Source organism: Galeopterus variegatus, unplaced genomic scaffold (genome assembly GCF_000696425.1).
Source record: "Galeopterus variegatus unplaced genomic scaffold, G_variegatus-3.0.2 Scaffold1036, whole genome shotgun sequence".
Lineage (NCBI taxonomy): Eukaryota > Metazoa > Chordata > Mammalia > Dermoptera > Cynocephalidae > Galeopterus > Galeopterus variegatus.
In genome coordinates this window covers 102,647-123,967 of record NW_007727147.1, presented here as the reverse complement: position 1 = coordinate 123,967, position 21,321 = coordinate 102,647, and the positions used below count along the sequence as shown (strand labels likewise).

General features: G+C 38.0%; 1 protein-coding gene across 1 annotated transcript in view; it reads left to right on the top strand.

The window, feature by feature from the left end:
* Positions 1 to 21,321, top strand: part of XRCC5 (X-ray repair complementing defective repair in Chinese hamster cells 5 (double-strand-break rejoining)) — an 85,977-nt gene that overhangs the window by 52,857 nt on the left and 11,799 nt on the right. Inside the window, exons 17-18 of the mRNA XM_008574354.1 lie at positions 18,198 to 18,307; positions 20,612 to 20,708. Coding sequence (XP_008572576.1) covers positions 18,198 to 18,307; positions 20,612 to 20,708 — 207 coding nt within the window. The remainder of the gene's footprint in view (positions 1 to 18,197; positions 18,308 to 20,611; positions 20,709 to 21,321) is intronic.

The following is a 21,321-nucleotide window of genomic DNA, read 5'->3' as shown; positions in this document are numbered from 1 at the left end:
AGGGTTGTTTCCCTGCACACACTGTTCATAAGTGCATCATTGCTGGGTGATTTATTGAGTGTGTCCATTTCTTGGAACATCCTCTTCTACCCAAGCTGATCAGAGCTGCTAAGGAGAACCACATGGATTTCCAGCTTCTTCCCATTTCCCTACTTTTACTTAGAAAGGTTGCTAAAATGGCCAAAAAATAGACAGCAAACTGGAGAAGAAAAACCACATTACTTCAGTCCTCCCAACAATTCCTTTGTGATTGAGATGTGAATTTATAAATTCCCACTGAATGTGGGACATTATGTAAAATAGCTTGTGTCCCTGCTGTGTCAAAAACAGGTTCTGTGAGGACCTTAAGAGCCAGGAAAGATGGATATATGGAGACAGATAAAAGGATGAGATGTAACTTATTTTATAATGAGGTGATTCTCTCTTTAATGGACCTTGTTTTTGCCATTTAGATTATAGGTTCTGTATTAGGATTCTGCATAGTGATAAGGTGGCAGAGCTCTGTTCCACCAAATTGAATTCAAATGAGTATGACTGGTGTATTAGTCCATGTCTGTTGCTTATAACAAAATACCTGCAACTGGGTGATTTATTAAAAAAAAAAAAAAAAAATTTATTGCTTACAGTTTCTGAGGCTGGGAAGTCCAAAGTCCACCTGGTGGTGGCGACAGTGACCCAGGGGTCTCACATTACAAGATAGTGGAAGCAGAGAGAGAGAGACAGACTCTGCTCTTCTATTAAAGCCCTCAGAACCATGCCCCTGATCACCATTTTTAATCCATTTACTACTGCATGGTCCCACAATCTAATCACCTCTTCAAAGACCGAACTTTCAGTTACCATAATAGGATTTCCCACCCTCTTAACAGTCACAGTGGAGGCTAAGTTTCTAATACATAAAACTTGGGGGACACAATTCAAGCTTCAATGAGTTTTGTGGGGACAAAATTAAATCCATTACAACTGTTTTTTAAAAAAATCAAACCTATCAGGAGAAGACATCTTAAGTAGAAATGTTACAGACCCCCAAACAGCTGGTATTTAACATTAGATTTATGTACAAGTAAGCAGTAATGTGCCCTGGACCATTTGATTAGAAGATCAGTTTATTCTGTGGTTGCTGAGACATTTCATTTCTCTCATTTTTCTTTCCTCTCACTTTGTTTGGCTCACATCTCATCCTCAAGTTTTTTGCCTTTGTTCTCCAACTATCTTATTCTTATTCATCAAAAACATCCTTTCAATTTTAAAAAGTAAGTTCCTCAAATTCACTTTCCCAAGTCCTTTAGCACTTGTTAGAATGTGATACAATTAGTAATAAAATGATATTATTCATCAAAGCCAAGTAGACAGTTTTCTCCAATTCTGTTATTGTATGGTATAGTACTATCACATTTGCACGGCAGTTTACTTAGAAAAATTATGTGATTTTCTGCTGAGTCAAGCTCTAAACTGTGGATCCTTGAGAATTGTGATCTAGGAGAAATTTCCTGTGTGAGTTTGATGTTTGTGTGTGTGTGTGTGTGCGCGCGTGTGTGTGTTTTCTTTATTTAATTGGTCCTGGTTTCTGTAATCTTGGTTATGAGTTATGTAATCTGTCATAGCTCTGTCCAGATTAAGATAAGGAGATAAAAATGTGGCCTTTATCTACACAGAGCTAATAAAGAAAAATAAGTTCTGTCAAATACTTTGAACTTTCTAAAGGAAAGATACTTAATGCAAACAGTGACTAAAAATTTAAAAGTCTTTAGTTTGTAAGTTTTTTTTTTAATAGTTTCATATACTTTCTTAATCTTTTCCCAAAATAGCACTGATGCATCTAGTCATGAGATTAAAAAAATACATGATTACGGATTCTAGAGGTTTAGTCTGTACTTGATATTTTTTATTAAATATCTCAACTTGCTCTTCACTGAATTACTTTTTGATTAGTTTTAAATTGTTAAACCTCAGAACTTGATGATCTGGACTTATTTTATGCCTCTTTTATCAAGACAAGTCATCTCATTCTAACACAAAAATCAGTCTGTTTGGAATTGTAGAGGATACCTGCTAAAACGGTGTGTTATTATCTGGTAACGGTAATTATGCATGAGTGGGCCTTCAGTTCTTGTTCATCTTCCAGATAGGTGACCTGAGGCCCAGAGTAGATCAGATAACTTTCCACTGATTATTGTATATGTGTAGAAGACACTAGATCATATTCCAGAGAGCCAATTCTTGGCCTATTCTTGGCTTAAACATTTTCATTGGTTGTATACATTTCGTTAGATGGCACAGCACTACCCTGAAGTTTACATTTTAATACAATAAAACTCATCAGCCAAATAGTTAAAATAAAATCATTGAAATAGAGATGAAAAGAAAAAATAAAAAAGGTATGACACAGAAACCAAAGACAATCATATACACATAAGCATTTTTAAAGTAGGTTTTTCAGCAACTCTCCCTAAAAGGCTTCCATTCATTCTTACACAGCTTCTAACAACCCTTTCAAGTTCCTGTCAATCTGTGTATCAGAATATCCCTAATTACAGGGTATGGTTTCTGTAATATGTAACCTGGCTATCCATTAAGAAAGAGAGGCAGCTGGTAGCATAAAAATGAGACCATGTTTGCTATAGTTATGTTCTCAGTGAGCACTTAGATTTCTTCTTGAGAGCATTAAAAGAAGTCTGCATGTAATTTATGACAGTGTTCCTATTTTCTCCCAATGTTTTGTTTTCTCATTCTACATAGTGAAGTTGCTTGCCTTAAACCTGCTGAGTAATTTTTCTCTGTTTATGTTAAAAATGGAAAGGATATTTTTTTCCCTCTGGCCGAAAATTTGGAATTCATGAACGCTTTCACAGCATCAAAACAACTAGAGCTCAGCATCCATCCAAGCCTGCATTTAATGCACTGAACCATCAGCTTGCACTGATGACCTGGCCATCAGTGCAGCAAGGCAAAATGCTCACATTTGGCTCTCCTGCAAATGCGGAATTCACGCATGCTTAGGTGAAAGGCTATGTTATTCAATTTGCTGTTAAAGTTCACCCTTACACTAAGTGCTTGTGTGTATGATTTATGAGGCAGAGAGCGGGTGAAGTAGTTACTCATGGCAATTTGGTTCTTAATCTCCACCTCCTGTAAATTCTGTGGTTCTTCCTTCCATGGTAGATCATTGTCATGCAGGACAGTGCACTTGGTTCTCCTTGAATTGAGCTGTCTTCAAGATTACTTCTTAAGTCCAGATGGTTGAAAAAGGAAACTGATTTTAGATTGTGCTGATGTGCAAACTGCTTTAATCAATGACTTAAAGTGACTGCTCATGGCAAACAACAGAAGCTCTTAACCAATTAAAATCTTTAGGAAAGGATGTTAGACTTTTGTTAAAATAGTCATTTATCAGCTGAAATGTATTAAAAGGAACCTAGAAACAGCTTGCAGTCCTACTTAAATGTAATAAAAGTGGTTTGGTCCTCCCCTTTCAAATTGCAAGCCCAAGGCAAAAAATATGCTGATACAGAAAGAAGTGGCAAGTGTAATTTGGTACAGTAGTCCCCCTTATCTGCAGGGGATACATTCCAGGCCCCCCTGCCAGTGGATGTCTGAAACCGTGGACAGTACCAAATCCTATATTTACTATATTTTTTCTTATACATACATACCTACGATAAAGTGTAATTTATAAATTAGGCACAGTTAAGAGCTTAACAGTGATAACAATTATAATGATACATTGGCATTACTGCTCTTGTGCTTTGGGGCCATTATTAAGTAAAATAAGGGTTACTTGAACACAAACACTGTGATACCATGACAGGTGGTCTGCTAAACAAAGACAGCTGCTAAGTGATTGATGGCCAGGTATCACATAAAAGAGTGGATACTCTGGACAAAGGGATGATTCACGACCTGGGTGGGGTGAAACGCACAACACAAGATTTCATAATGCTACTCAGAACAGTGCCATTTAAAACTTATGAATTGCTTTTTTCTGGAACTTTCTATTTAACGTTTTTGGACTGCGGTTGACCATGGGTAACTGAAACTGTTGATAAGGCAGGGCTGCTGTACAGTTAGTCCTGTCTTTTAGATCCATGTGTTTCTACATAAAACTTAAAGAAATGGCTTGCTTTCTTCTTTGGCCAGAAAAGCGAAGGGAGTTTGATTCTGATATAGAACACAGTTTTAGCAGGGCTTGAAAATATTACCAGCATAGATATCTTTGGAAATAGGAGAAAAATTAATTTTTTTTTTTTAGATTTCTGTCCTTAATATTTGGAGAAAAATCTTTGGTTAGTAGTTATGATTAAAGGCCTATTGTCATTTCCTCTGTCAGAATAAACTGCTGAAATCCTATAGTTCTCTCTTTATGTCTTTCAGTGGTGATGAGGTTTAACTGTAACACTCAGGATAGCCACTGTATTTCATTGGCAGGCCATTGGATTCAAGAGCCATTTCTTATATAAGAATTGTTTTTTAATAGTTCCTTCTCCTTTGTAATTACGAGTAGTGTTTTCTTGGGACATTCAAGGTAAGATCTGCTCTCTGAGCTTTAAAGAGTTATTCTGTAGTAGACATATCTAATGTCTCCCTTTTACCTGGGTAAATCTCCATGAATCTCTTACATAAATTGTACTTATTTATTGCCAGTTTTTTAATAGCTTTGATTGAAGTACAGCATTCTACCAAAAAATGTACTGGTAAGTACAATTTGGTAATCTTTTATAAATTTATTGAGTTATACAGTCATCACCACAATCCAGTTAAAGAAATTTCTCTCACACCAAAAAGTTCCCCTTGCCTGTTTGTGGTCAATTCTTGCTTCTACCCCCAGCCTAAGCAACTACTTTCTGTCTCTGTAGATTGGCATTTTCTGGAAATTTCACATAAATGAGATCACTCTATGTGTGGTCTCTTGCATCTGGCTTCTTTCACTTACTGTAATGTTTTTGAGGTTTGTTCATGTTGTAGTGTGTATAGATAATTCATTTCTTTTTATGGCTGAATGATATTCCATCATATGGGTATGCCATATTTTGTTTATCCGTTCACCAGTTGATAGACATTTGGATTGTTTCCAGTTTGGAGCTATTATAAGTAGTGCTGTTACGAACAATTATATACAAGTCTTTGTATGTTTTTGTTTTCTTGGGTAGGAATGGAATTGCTGGGCAATATGGGAAGTATATGTTTAAATTTTTAAGAAACCATCAAACTCTTTTCAAAAGGAGCTTTTCATTTTCCATTCTCACCAGCAACATATGAGGGTTCCAATTTCTTCACACACTTGTATTGATAATATTGTGTTGTCAGTCTTTTAATTATAGCTATTTTAGTGGCAGTGTTTAGTGGGGGCTAATGAGACCTTCATGATTTTTGCCTCACCTAGTACCCATAAAGAAAACATTGTCAGTTCAGGTAGTAGACTGTATTTTAAATAAAGATCTTCAGGTACTGGAGTTTTAAGAAAAACAAACTTAGATGCATATACTACAAGATTATGTTTGTGTTTTGGAATCCTCTGTTTCTGGGAAGAATTTATGTTAGTAAAGGATAAACTTAGTTCAGGAAAAACTGTGTAGATTTCAGGAACTTGTTAGAGCACAAAGGTGATTAGTTGTGAGAAATTAAAGTCAATTTTATTGATGTCGGGTATTTAGTATGTCTTAGATCAATGTTTACAGATGTGGACAATTTATAGGTTCATTATTTTCTCCTTTTATTTGTTCTGTTGTAGTATTTTTTCTCAAGCATGTGTTTATTTTGTTGGATTCATTACCTGTCTCATATACCGAGAAGAAAATATATGTGCAATAACTAAGATTGGATTATCCCATAAATTTGCCCCTTGCTATTACTTTTAGATGTACTGTAATGAGGCCAGCAAGACTTAGACATAAGAATTTTAAATGTTTGGGATTATAAGAAGGGTAGAATCCACAAACCAAAGATAAGATTTGCCTGTAGCAAATCTGGTTCAAATCAGTAGACTTTCCTGAGTTTAGAAGATAAAATGAAATAATTTCTCAGGTCCTTTTTACCACTGCTGCTTAAAAAATACATGAGTAATAAACAGGAAGAATGAAGTATATGGTATAGAAAGAGTAAAAGAAAAAAGAAGTAAAAAGATCGATGAAACAGAGTATTCTTAGTGTCAACATCAGTAAAATGCCTTCCTGCTTATAACTCACTGGAAATATAAACATCTATTGTCTGTTTATATGACAGTCTCTTACATGTTGCAAGGTGATTTAACTGCTCCTTAGGCTTCCCCTCATTAAAAAAATAATAAGTACATGCCTGTTGGAAAATATACAAACAGTAATATGTTGTATATAAAATTAAAGAGCATAAGTCTCCTTTGTTGTACCCCTACCTTCACAACCCTCCCCATGCTCACATTCTCTATCTGTTTTGCTGTGTTAGTCCTTTTTTTGTTGCTTATAACAAAATACCTGGAACTGGGTAATTTATAAGAAAATGAAATTTATCGCTTAGAGTTCTGGAGGCTGAGAAGTCCAAAGTCCAAGGAACACATCTGGTGAGGGTCTTTTTGGTGGTGTCTTTACAGCAATACAGGGTCACAGGTGAGAATGGCAAAGCAGAGAGAGAGCAGCTCTTCCTGTGCTCTTCTTTTTTTTTTTTTTTTTTTTTTTTTGTCTTTTTCGTGACTGGTAAGGGGATCGCAACCCTTAGTATGGTGTCACCCGTACCGCGCTCAGCCAGTGAGGGCACCGGTCATTCCTATATAGGATCCGAACCCGTGGCGGGAGCGTCGCTGCGCTCCCAGCGCCACGCTCTCCCGAGTGCGCCACGGGGCCGGCCCTGTGCTCTCCTTTTAAAGCCCTCCAAACCATGCCCCTGACTACCATTATTAATGCATTCACTACGGGTGTGGTCCTACATTCCAGTCATCTCTTCAAGGTCGCACCTTTCAATTACCGTAATAGTATTTCCCACCCTTAACAGTTACAGTGGGGGATTAAGTTTTGGGGGGATATTCAACCCAAGGCACTTGCTTTCTCACTCCTTCATAGGAATAACCCTGGTAATCCCTGTTAATACTCTATATCCTGATCAAGGTGGTTAATTGTTTTAGGGTACAGTAAATTGGGGTTATAGCCGTAGACAGTACATTTTGGGAGAACACCTCATTCCCTGTGGGATCAAGCAACTTGATCTAAGAGAACAAGAGCTTACAATAAGATAGGATGAGGCTAAGTCATACTTGGTAAGCAACAACAAGAAGCTAAGATGTGTGCATGGATAGAATCATGACAATGTCAGATGAAATGTTACATCCCTACACACCTGCATACATCTCTTTCATAGCCTACTACTACTCTTTGTCTGTGTATTTCCCTCTTTCATAGAGCTTTATTGTAACACTTTCCATCACTGTGAAAATAAGGAGGGAGGTGAAAAAAGACAGTTCTAGACTGTCCACTCCCCCAGGTGATAGCCAGCTCCAAATACACGGCATATGGGTTTAAATTTAAGGAACAACAAAAAGACATCTTCATTCCATAGGTTTTTAGAGGAGTAAACCCACAAGGTCTAGACCATTTGTTCATCCATTCAGCAAATGTTTGTTAAATGCATACTATGTGCCAGTCATTACGGCAAGACACAGACAGTAAACAAGTAAGGAAATAAGGACATTTCAGTCAATGACAGACCACATAAACAAAGGTGGTCCCATAAGATTGTAACACCTTATTTTTACTGTGCCTTTTCTATGTTTAGATATGTTTAGGTACATATTACTTACCATTGTGTTACAATTGCCTACAGTATTTAGTACCGTAACAAGCTGTACAGGTTTGTAGCCTAGGAGCTACATATAGCTTAGGTGTATAGTAGGCTATACCATCTAGGTTTGTGTAAGTACACTCTGGTGTTCATATATCGGTGAAATCATTTAACAGTGCACTTCTCAGAACATACTCCCATTGTTAAGCGACACATGACTATGTATAACAAATGGTGATAAACACTTGTATTAATTTCCTAGGTCTGCAATAACAGTACCACAAACTGAGTGGCTTAAAACAACAGAAGTTTATTCTCTCATAGTTCTGGAAACTAGAAGTCCTATATCATGGTTTGGCAAAGTTGGTTCCTTTTGAGGCAGAATCTGTTTAATGGCCCCCTCATAGCTTTTGGTGACAGCTGGCAACTTTGCAATTCCTAGGTTTGTAGATTCGTTACTCTAATCTCTTCCTCCCTCTTAACGTGTGTGTCTGTGCTGAGATTTACCTCTTCTTATAAGGAAGCCAGTCATATTGGATTAGAGACTGCCGTAATGACCTTATCTTAACTTGATTACAAATGCAAGGACCCTATTTCCAAATAAGGTAACATTCTGTGGTTCTAGAAAAGACATGAATTTGAGGGGTTTACTATTCAACCAATGACAGCACTGTAGCAAAAAATTAAAGCGGGATGGTGGGATAGGGAATGCTGGTGTGAAATGCACTTGTGATTTAATGTAGAAGATCAGGGAAGTCCTCACTGTTTCGGCATCATTTGAACAGAGAATTGAGGAAGGTGGGGGGAGGGAATCCAGAGGATATCTGTGGGGAGAGCTTTGCAGACGGTGGGAGCAGCATGTTCCTCTGAAGCAAGAATGTGCTTGGCTTCATCAAGAAGCATCAGGGAGGCCAGTGCGGCTGGAGGAAGGAAGTAGGAGATGAGATCAGAGATGTGGCTGGGGAACGTATCACATAGGGCCTCCTAGACCTTTTTCTTTACTCTGATTGAAATGGGAAACCATTGAAGAGTTTTAAGTAGAGGATCTGGTTGGTTCGTATGCCATATTGAGAAAGGGCAAGGCTGAAGTAGGCAGATGAATTAGGCTACTGCGTTAATCCAAATGGGGAGGTAGTGGTGGAGGTAGTGAGAAGAGGTCAGATTCTTGATATGTTTTGAAAGTAAAATTTGGCAAGTTTTACTGATCATTTTTGTATGTAGGGTGTGAAGAAAGAAAGAGGTCAGAGATACCTCCCAAGTTTTTTGGCCTAAGCAACTGGAAGGAATTGCCATTTACTGAGAAGAGAAAGTCTGCTAAGTTGGTCATACAAGGAAAAAGGTCTGGGAGAAGTCACCATAGAGATGTCTGTAAAGGCATGAAACTGGATGAGATCCTACACTAAGGGAGAGGTTTGGGGTATAGGGCACAGGTGGAAGGGGTAACTTAGATGCACAGACAGTTCACTGAAGGCAATAGGAGGGAAGGTAGAGTATATGGGGACAGGTGCAGGTGGGTGACCAGTTGAAAGAAGAATTCATGGAGGAGATTGGCATAACCTGGGCCGTAAAAGGCTAGATAGGAGAGGTCCCAAAGAAAGGTATTCCAAGGCAACCGCCTCGGTGATGGTGGGTCCTAGTGCTGTGTGTGTTAATGGGACTTTCCCTAGGAATAATGGGTTTTGTTGCTGCTGTTGTTTTGCCCCTTGAGTTTACTGTTAACGAACATTTCTGATCACTTTGTATCTATTTCTAATTCTTTTCTAATTTCTAATCATTTTCTAATGCAGTTCTCTCAGATTTGTCTCTTTCCATCCTAACTACCACTGTGCTAATTCAGTCTTTCGTTATTTCACCATTGGACAGTTTCAGCATCCTATATTAATTATCCACAATGTTCTTTTACTTCAGTCCAGGCCCGTATGTACAGATTTAGCTTCTTATAGCACAGATTTGATTGTGGGTCAGCCCTTCTTAATCACTCCCCATGTCTTTGAAGTCAGTCCCCCATTCAAGGCTTGCCACAGTTTGGTCCCACCCTGCCACTCCTAACCCATTTTTGTACAGGCCTCCTCTCCTCCCCTCCCTCTGCATGTTTTTTCTTGATATTCTCTCCACAGAAAATGTCCATCCTTCTCCCTCATTCTCAAACCTCACTCTAAAGAGATGCCCATGACTTGAGAACCAGTATTTCTTTGTACACCAATGCCTGGTCGAAGTTTTATTATAGTAGAATTCATTATCACAGATTCTGCTGCTGTCCTACCGTGAGTAAGACAAAGTGACCTCATCTGTTTTCATGTTCTCTGAGTACTACTGGCCAGTAGTTAATTTGTTTGTTTGTTCGTTTCCATTGTTGACTTTAATGAAACAGTGCTTAGGAATAATAAGAATTTGAATTTTTGAATTACAGCAGAATTATTTCTCTGGTTCTTGAATTGAATCAGTTCCTAAATCTGAGTGCTAAATCTTATATACAAATATAACATTTCTGTATTTTGAGTTCTAAAATATTATAGAACTTTCTTCATAAAACCAGAAAAGGATAGAGGAGAAAAAAAATGCAAGAGAAGAAAAAGAGGAATCTGAGGAGTCCCTCAAGGAAGATATCATATAAACTTAAGGCAATATTATTTATCAATTTTTAGAAGGATTTGCCACATAAAATGTGGTTTTTCTAAAATTTCTGATACTTGACATTTCCTTTCAAGAATGACTCAAATTCCTGAGGCTCTGTAAAACACTGTGCTGCCTCTCTCTCTTCCAGCGTCCACAAAAGCACATTCAACCAGTGGCCACCTGCTTCACTTTTTGGGGAGGAGTCTGACTCATCACTCACTGTATCTCTTCAACTGAAACATGAATTTAGGTTCCATTCAATTACCAACTTTTTTTTTTTTTTTTCCTTTTTGTCTTTTTTCGTGACCGGCAACGGATCGCAACCCTCAGTGTCGTGCCCGTACCGGACCGGGACCGGCAATGGGATCGCAACCCTTGGTGTTGCGCCTGCACCTCGCTCAGCCAGTGAGCGGCCAGTCTGTATGTGGGATCCGAACCCTCAGCAGGAGCGCCGCTGCGCTCCCAAGCGGCGCACTGTAGCAGTGCACCACCGGGCCGGCCCCAATTACCAACTTTTAATTGGATCCCACAGCCAGATTGGTCTCCTGCTCCAGAGAATTTCCTCTTGGCTATACTGTTACTATGGCTACTTGGTTCCTTCTGCTTACTTACTATATTAGTTTGATGACATCTATGCAGGTGTGAAGCTAGACATTCTTTTCTCCCTCCTCCTGCCCATCCGGAATGGAATCAAGTCGAGGTGGTAAGATTCTTAATTCTTCTGTATCACTTTTATTTTGATAAGCTTTGCCAAGTTTTAGAATTCTAGGACCATGGAAAATTGTGGAGACAGTCTTTCTCTGCTCTCCCTACCCCTCACCCCCATCCCTGACACATTTGTTGAGGTGTATGGCATATACATGACATAAATGAACTCAAGAAATCACTTCCTCTTTTAATGAGAAAGTCTTTAGTTTCTTTCTTGTGTTAGCATAATGTCTTTATTTTGTACTTTAAGTGTACTCCTTTCTAGAATTGGAGAAAATTAGTTGCACTAGAGAGTGGATGTTCTTTGGTCTTTAATTACCTGCTATATGCCCTCTAAATATTAATTGATGACCTTTAGGCTTTGTGGGACATGTTCAGTGGGTCTTTAATGGTTAAATTGAATGTTTTTAATAAAAAACTACAAGACTGTGGATTGCCGTCCATTGACCAGGAAACTTAAAATTTGCTAGCTGACCTGGGAATGGATCTGGTCTTAGCCCATGCTATTTAAGATGAGACATACTATTCATCAATAATAAAAAAGATATGTCATAATGTTCTCTTATATAAAGTGAGATTACAGCCAGTGGGTGCCCTTTTTCTAGTTTTTCATTAGCTCATACTGTCATTCTTGTTCTACAGAGTGGGCTAAGGCCAAGAGACCTTCAATATCATTCTTCCTGTGGCTACAAAGTAGGACTCACAGTTAGCTCAAAAACAAAAATAAAATGAGAGAGATCTCATAGTCTGCAGGAATGGATTCTTACAATAAAGACTTTGCATTTACTCTGCTCCTTGTGCCTGGGGTTTTAATTTAACACATCAATGAAAAGACAGCATTTAAAAGGAGAGGAAAACACCCAGCAGGACTTACTTTTATTAGTGCAATTTGTAAGAAAATACAGCATTTAATGAGAAAATCGTTAAGCATGAAAAAATGGGCCATGACTGATCTTGTGGAGCTTAAATGGTGAGGTTTTAATTGAGGTTTTTAGTTATTGGTAAGAAAAATAATATTAATTAAAAAAAACCCAGGACTGCATCTGTATGTTGAGATGGTCAGCACTTTATATATCTTAGTTCAATTTCCTGTGCCACTGGTCATGGTTATTATGGCTATGGTGGTGGTCTGTGTTTCATATCTGCTGACTTTCTTTGTTCTTAAAAAGGAGCCAGGCAACTTCTTTTCTGCTGGATGAGGAAGTTTAGGGCAAAGAGCCTGGCAGAACAGTTTCTAAAAGCGGGGAAGGACAGGGCAGGGCAAAGAACAGAGCAGAACTGTGTCCACTTCGTAGTCCAGATGCTTAAAAAAGAAGACAACTCGTGAATGTCATTTTCAGGTTCATAAAGCTTATGCTTTTTTCCTAGTTCTCCACTTCTTTCATTGCCATCCATTGATTTTTTTTTCCCCCAGTAAGAGTATTTCATTAAAGACTGCAAAACTAAAAACAAATACCAGAACAAGGAGCACACACATTCAGGGCAAATTCTGTCTGGAATCTTAGCTCCCAAATCTCTTGGAAGTGGAAGCAGAAATGGCAGCATATCTTTTGTCCTTTAGAGGAAAAATATTTAGGATGCCTTCTTTTTGTATTTAAATTTTCAGAAGTACATTTGACTTCTGAGAGGTTGTGAACACTATGGGAAGTACTCAGTGGCTCCTAGTACCTCTCACTTATTTTCACGGTCCACACCATGATGTGGCAATTGTTTGCTGTGTTTCACCATGTTAAAGCTGAAGGAGAGGGAAATGTATGTAGCTCCTGAAGAGGTCTCAATTAGAAGTGAAAATAATGGTTTTTTTCTAAATTCTGTTTTTTAGAAATACACCTTTTAAAACAATTTAAATGGCTAGGAAAAGCTTTAAATATATGTACCTGTGTATTTTTTTGCTATAACTTTTAGTTGAATTTCATTATATCCTTTGTTACTAGAAAGAAGAAAAGGGAAAAAAAAACTTACGTATTGAACCTTCCCTTATTATTTAAAGTAAATAATGCATTGTTATTTCCCCAGTAATTATTTCGTCTACCAACTAGGAAATTTATGATCTTCATCACAATAAAGCAGTCAACACTGTGCCAGGTGGCCCTTAGATCCACTTCTCACCCTTCCCTGTGTGCACCAGATCAGGGGAAGGGATGGGGCAGGGTTCACCCCTGCAGGTTGCATTTCCCAGGCTCCCATGTGTCAAGGCTTCCTGCTGGATTCAGCTAATGGGAGCCACTGGTGAATTTGATGAGAAGTGGGGAGAGAAGGAGAAGCCAGGGTGTTTCTCCCTTTCTGTGCTGGGCAGCATCTCCCATCCTTCATGGCTTTGGCTCCTATAGGACAGGTCCCTGAACTCTAGTTACACGCCTCTTTTCTTTTTCCCACATGCCAACAGGTGCTAAGGTCTTCTTGCTGTTACTGTCTCTGGGTTATAGCACCATTTTCAGTTGGCTTTACAGCTTTTCATCACCTGTATAACAATTGCCTGCATTAAATTTCCTGTGTTAAATATTCAGAGTGATTTTTTTATTCTTCTGGTTGGACCTTGACTGATATACACACAGCCTCTACCTACAATGGCCAATTTACATCTTATAGTAGAGAGACATAAAGGAAGTCTGTTTGTTATCCATTTCTGTTTTAGTTGCCTATATTAAAACACAGACTCCTTTTCTTATCAAGGAAGTGTGTCTTGTAAGCTCCTGTCTTAAAACAGTGATGGTAATTTACATGTGGATTTAATTGCTGGTAGACTGGACTACTTGCCTAGAGTTTTATTTGTTGATGGCTATTATTCCTTTTTATTGCCTTAATAATAATGAGTGGCCTGATCTTGATTTCTATTGTCACATTTTTATTTTGTTTTACAAAGATGATATTGTCATTGTATATACCTAAATCTGTTCTTTAACATTGGCTATACATAAAGCAGTTCTTAACTGCTGACATCTGCAAAATGTACAACTTTTCAATGAGTAAAATTCACATGAGGCATTGAGATAGTGAGAATTAAATTGGGAAACATCTTCATTGATGCCTGGGTTCAGCAAAATAGTTTGAGATTTTTACAGTCCTTTTTCTGTAGTGTGTGACAGATGAGTGAACCTGCTGCTTTTTGGTTCTGTCAGAATGAGTGAAGAGCCACAATAAATGACTTCCTTTCACTTTGTTGGAAACATCTTAGCAGAGAACAGACAGAGGTAGTGATTAAAAGTAAAGTCAGAGGCAGGTAAGTTGTGACCATGCAACAAGAAAGGAGGTGGTCCATTCTGTAGGACTTTGGATGCTATTGAATGTTTTCTGTAAATAGGGAGAACATGTATTTCAGAATAAGCAGGAAAACTGCCATTTTCCTCTTATATAACACTTCCGAATCTAGGTAACATTTTGAATATGACACTAAAGTATTATTGTATTGAAGCTAATTTTGTGTATCCATATCTGTACTCATGTCAGATGCTTGGTTAATATCTAATGCCCATATTCAAAACCTCCAAATCCAGGACCAGATATCTTTGAAGTATTTCTTGAGATAAATGATGGCTCTTTGCCTGACTTAGTATTCTAAAATGGATGACACTTCCAATGGCCATTTTTTATATTGGCTACTAATGAATATTATTGAGTCACTGACTAATTCTGAAGAATTTTTGTGAATTATAATTGAGGCTATGATTTACTGAGTATGAAAACTGGCAGGCCATTGCTTAGCTCTGTAATTGAGGTAGAAGCAGAAAAATGATCAGCATTTCCTTTCTGCAGGGTGGGGGAGATAGGGAAGTCAAAAGCATAATCCAGCCAAGGTAGAAGATTAATTTTGTCAGCCACTTCTGCATTTTACTGTCATTAAAAATGGCAGGGGGGCTGGCCCCGTGGCTCACTCGGGAGAGTGCAGCGCTGATAGCGCTGAGGCTTCTGGTTCGAATCCTATATAGGGATGGCCGGTGTGCTCACTGGCTGAGCATGGTGCAGATTACACCGTGCCGAGGGTTGCGATCCCTTTACTGATCCAACAAAAATAAAAAGGCAGGGAAATGTGAAGTATGTTAAAGCACCACCCATCACTGCTATTCCCCAGTGTTAAAAGGTTCATTATCATCAGCAAAGTGATCTAGGTAAAGGGACAGAATTTAGAAACATGGGCCAGATGCACAGGCAGCATAACAGATTATTCCTAGGAGGGCAAAAATCTGGTTCTCTGTATTCATTGGATTTATTTGAATAGAAGTTTGGATTCAGAAACCTTTGTTTCTGAACCCTCCAGGGGAAAAGACAGAACATATAACATGTAAATAAGAAAAACTAAATCCCCATAGGCCCATAGATACAGGAGGACTTCATTCTAAAATAGACACTGGGTATGGAGACCCCTACTTCCTTTTCTTTGTATACCTTCTTTCCAACATGGTTATTGCAAATGGATTGTTGCCTTTGGCATTTGCTTCATTTTAGCCTCTTCTGAATATTTTTTCTGTAAGGTGGCAACTATGTATGTGTGTTCCATCCTATTTCAGGATAAAATGGGTCAGGAAGCTGTGCTTTTTGCAAAGGAATTCAGTACCTCTGTAGGTGTTAAGGGACTCCTGGGTCTAAGGGCTTCCTAAATTTCAGTCCTTAATCCCTGTGCTCTTTATACTCTTTTCCTTGTAGTCTTTATGTAAGTTTGGACCCAGCAGACAATGCATTTTTTAAATAGTCTCTTCTTGTAGTATCTATGATGCCATATCCTCTTGATTTTCTTCTGTCTCTCCTTCTTGAGCTCCGTATCCTCTTTCCAACCCCTAAATGTTGTACTTCCTAAAAGGCTCGGTCTTGAGCTCCTTCTCTCTTCTACACTTTCTAAGGAGCCAAGCTCTGCATTGCCTCAGGACCCTCACGCATGTCCTTCTTCTTCTTAGAACTCCTTTCTCTCCAACGTTTTCTGTCCAATTCTTACTCCTTTTTCTTCCCCTACTCCTGGCCATGTACTGGACCGTTTGCTTTTCTCCAAACATACCCTGTGCTTTCCCACCTCTGTTCTTTGTACTCAGGCTCATTCTCTTTCCTGCCGCATGTGAGGGTCAGTTTCTGTTTTTCATCGTCCAGCTGAAAAAATATGTTAATTCAGGAAGCTTTTTATAATCACCTAACACTTTTTAAAATTCAGATCAGTTAATGTATTCCATAATATTCATAGCCCTCTTCACATTTACTTCCTATTATTATTTTTGTGTATATGTATTATATTCCTTGTTAGATTGCAAATTCGTCAGAGACAAGGGTCTTATCTTCAATTTAATTATATCTTCCACAGAACATAGCACAGTGTCTTATACATGCTAGTTACGCAATATATATTAGGATAAATCAATGAAAATGATCAATAAATCAGACAAAGAGAAACATTTATGTTATAGCTTCCTATGATTCCTCATTCTCATTTCAAAAGAAATGGGGAATTTGGAGTCTCTGGGATTACTGCCCTTGGCCTGTAAAGGTATTTTTTGTGCCCAGATCTGTAACTCCAAGGGAACTTTTTATCAGACTATTTGAGAAAGTAGGCTGTTATAAGTAAGATAGAAAATATCAAACATTTCTGTTACTTTCCCTTTCTAAGCTGAAAAAGAGAGATAGCTTCTATTTGCTTTGAGCTTCTTGTTGCTGGTTTTCTGCTCTGCTTACTAATCAGGGTTGTATTATTTACCTTGTTTAAAAGGATCCATCTGAACATTCTTTCTCTCCTTTGTAGTTGGATATTAATTCACTGCTGCAGGTTACTTTGGTAAAGATTTCTGAAATTGCAGGGAAAAGTTTCTTTAATCCCTCAAGTTTGTTAAGTGCTTTATTGTAATGGAGATCATAATCTCCTAGTTGATAGAAAAGATGAAATGGTTACTGAGGATATTTTTCCCTTGCTGCAAATTTGCTACATTAGGAAATAATTCACCCAGTTTTTTAATTCTTTTCATGTGCTGTAAGGTCCTTTGGAAATAAGTAGATGACCTTGGTTTCATATCTTTCATAAGTCCTTGAACAATGTTCAGGTCACTGTTTTTCACACAGTTATTGGCCTTGAACCTTTATAGGTGAATCTTGAAAGTGGTTTGCTTTAGTATTGTGCACACACACATTCGTAACTACTCAAATGAGGCCATGATTTTGGGAAACATGAAGTCTTAGAATATCTTGACCATTCAGCATAAAGTGCCGAACAGCCAGCCACCGAGTGGTTTCAGGGGACAAGAAAGAGTGAGCTTTTAGGCCGTGAGTGTTCACTTTTCCTTGGTTTGTTCTTCTACACAGATCTTCAGGGTCAGTTTTGATCTACTCAGCAAATTAAGTTCCTTATGACTGTTACGTTTCTATTTTCTTTTCCCTTTTTTCATACTGGAGAATTCTTTGTTTCCTTGTGAGGCAACCTCAAGTTGCAACCCTCCTTGTAAATGATAACATTATTAATGTATTTCTCTTCCCGTAGCATTTGTGGCATTGCTTGCTGACAGTTATTGTTTATTAAATATTAGTAGCTCGTGGAGTGCCGAGCAGTGTGGAAAATGTTCAGGTCCAGCTAAGGGGATAAGATTACATAGTAATGATTTCTCATTCTCAAGGGATATTATGTTAAGACTGGGGCTGGCCTTTTCTAACTTAATGTGGAATTAATAGAAGATGGGGTATCCCTGGCTTCTTATTTTTCACTGCCTGGCACTATTTGACAAGTATCTTGAGTGGAATTAGGGGAGGAACTAGAGAATTTATTTTCTATGAATATAATAGGAAAGACAGTTTTGAATTCTCCCAATGGCTCTAAATTCTGGGAGGAAAATAAAAAGCAGCAGCAACAATTTAAAAAACAACAATCGCAACCTAGTTTTTGACATCCTGTAAAGGAGTATTTAGCTATAATTCTAAGCATTTTAGAAATGAAATTTTATTTCTTAACAAATATCACTAAGTATTATCCACACTTCTCAAATATAGACTTTTGAAATCAGGATTTTGCACTTCATCTCCCCCCTAAAAGAAATCAGGCTATTGGGCATGCTGACTATAAGGCTTTTGAACCATTAAACGTACTTATAGGCAACTTGTGGAAGCAGACTCTCTCTAACGAGCATCACTGAAATCTGGGAAAGTAAATTTGTTGTCTTACGTTGTAGTGAGTCGCCAGCTAATAAGTCACATTGAACAGTTTTTGGATACTAATGAAACACCATATTTTATGAAGAGCATGGACTGCATCAAAGCCTTCCGGGAAGAAGCCATTCAGGTAACACTATCCTTGCCTGTCTTCTCTTCCAAAACAGTTGCCACCGTCACAGGGCAAAGACATACATTGTCCCACAAATAAGCCTGGGCTCTGGAAACAATCATTCTCACTGTGAATAGCAATGTATGCCAGGAGAAGGAGAAATGACTAAACTCCTGTTACTGTCATTGTCATTTCTAAGAGGGAATAAAGGTGGGTGGGTGGGATGTTTTATCCCCGGGAGTTAGCTTTTTGTTACACTAAAGCCCCAGCTCTGTGTTCCTATTCAGGGAACCAAGGAAATTTCCATTGTAACCATTGTAACCTCTAGTGGCCCAGTCATTATTGTAAAAGGTGGGATTTTAGGAAAATTGATGGATAATATATATTGGTGTAATTATTGAGAAAGATTTTATAAAGGAGAAGGGATCCGAATGCCAGAAAAAAAAAAAAAAAACACTGAAAATTAATTGCTCAGCTTCCTCCACCTCCCCCATTTTTTGTGTGGGTTTTGTTTATTTGTTTTATTAGAAATTTTCAGAAAATACTTCTAAAACTCTTCCAAATTATAGGCTTTTATACCTCTAGACAAGAGGTGAGCAAGTTTAAATTAGAAAGTATATATATTTTATTTATTTTATTTTATCACTGCACAATGTAAACATTTTTTGTGGCCCTCTACCAATTTCTTGCAAACCCCTTCACGTCTCCCCCTTTTCCACTTCCGGTGTCCTCAGTTCCATTCTCTCTTTTTGAGAGTTCAAAGAACTATCGTGATTGTTGTTTCTTTCTTTATTTTTGTTTCCTTTTTTTTTTTCAGCTCCCACTTATGAATGAGGACATGCAGTATTCCTCTTTCTGTACTTGGCTTGTTTCACTTAACGTAATTTTCCCTAAGTTCATCCATGTTGCTGTGAATGGCAGAATTTCATTCCTTTTTATAGCAGAGTAGTATTCCATCAGAGTAGTATTCCATCATGTATATATACCACATTTTCCTTATATAGTTGTCCATCAATGGACATTTAGGTTGGTTCCAACTCTTAGCTATTGTAAATAGAGCTGCAGTAAACATGGGAGGGCAGGTATCTATTCAACATGATGATTTCCATCCCTTTGGATATACAACCAGCAGCAGAATTGGTGGATTATATGGCAGTTCTATCTGTAGGTGTTTGAGGAACCTTCATACTGTTTTCCATAACAGCTGCACTGATTTACAGTCCCACCAACAGTGTAGGAGCATTCCCCTTAGAAAGTATCATTTTAAATTAGGCACAGTTGTGGTATATGTTCTTGTGTGGATGCTTATTAGATATTTGCTTAATAAATAAACAAATCAATGCTTGAGTAATTTAGGCACTTACAAAGAATGACAAGAAAATGAGAAAATTATTAAAATTAGATTAAAATAAAAGATTCAGAAATAGGTGGCCCAGATACCTTATAGATTAAAGACACAGTTTTGGAAACATAGAATTCAAGATAAGGCTAAGGATGACTCAGGTGGGAAAGATTTGATTAGATGGAAAGAAGTAGTAAAAACGCATTGCTTTTTCTCAGCAGTGCCCCAGGCTAGACGGAATGTCTGATACCACTTGTGTGTACCGTTGCCACCATGAGTCGTTTGAAATACCAGGCCATCACTGGGTTTCTTTAAAATAAAAAAGGAGAGAGAGAGAGAGAGATGGAGGAGGAGCAAAAGAGACATCAGAAATGTAGCCGTCAGTCTTAACATAGGGATCTTTGAACTAAAAATTTTCAAAAAGAAGGAAGAAAGATTTATAGAACAGTTAAAATGAGAGTACTGACTGGTTATTTCTGTGTGTGTATATAATGGCACATTTTTAAAAAAGAATACATGTTTTAGATATTGCATACTAGAAATTTACAAATTAAATAATATGACTTCAGTTTACTTCAAAATAATCTAAGGATTGTGAGAGGAGAAGATGGGGGTATAAATGAAGCAACATTGATTGAGCTGATGATTATTTAAGCTGGATGATGGGTACATGAGTGGTCACTAAATTATTCTGGTTTTTTTGAAATGGTCTATATTAAAAGTTAAAAAACAAAGCACCAGGCCACCAAAAATACTGTGTGTCTCTGGGAAGCTCTGCACCTTCCACACATGGGAAGGACTTCAGGATCCCAACGACCAAAGCTGAATTGGAAATACCAGCTTCCCATTTACCAAAGAACATTTTTTATACATATGTAAATAAGGTAGATTCACAATATGTAGTACTTTGGTCTAGGGATGACTTTGGTTTTGTATTTGCTGTAACCTGCTACCTCCTCTACCCCCACTTGCCTCCACAGTTTTCAGAAGAGCAGCGCTTTAACAGTTTCCTGAAGGCCCTTCAAGAGAAAGTGGAAATTAAACAATTAAGACATTTTTGGGAAATTGTCGTTCAGGGTAAGGTGTCATTTGTTTTTTTTTCCCAAATATTTATGCTATTTTTTTCCCTAAATATACATGTAAATTCTAAGTATAAATTATATTGTGTGATGTGTTATGTGGGGGGACCTGATGACTTTCCATTTGGCTTTGGGAAATGCTCAGGCTCAGTGAACTCAAAATCTTTCCTAATAAGCATAAATACAAAGTGAGAAATAATAGGTAAACGTATACGTCCCTTCTTAAACTCTTTGTGCAACATGACCCATTCCCAAGACTGTGCCTTTCTAGTTGTTGAATGAAGCAGCTGTGTGGGCAAACGTGCCCCCTTTCTCAGATTCATAGGCCATTTCAGTCCTGCTGGATCTGCAGCACTTGGATTGCCCTCACCCCTGTTTTGCCTTTCTACTACCTTTCATTACCTTGTTCTTGGGCTTTCCATATTAGCAGACCAGCATCTTCATGCACCACAGCCACTCAGTTCCTCACTTACCCACAGCAGCCAATGCAAATTAATCCCAGAAAGAAGGCAATACGCATTCTCTCAGTGCTAGGCTGGATGTTTGATTTCCTTCATGTCCTTTGTGCATTTTTTTTTTTAAACATGACCCGGCGTTCTTTCAGAACCCAA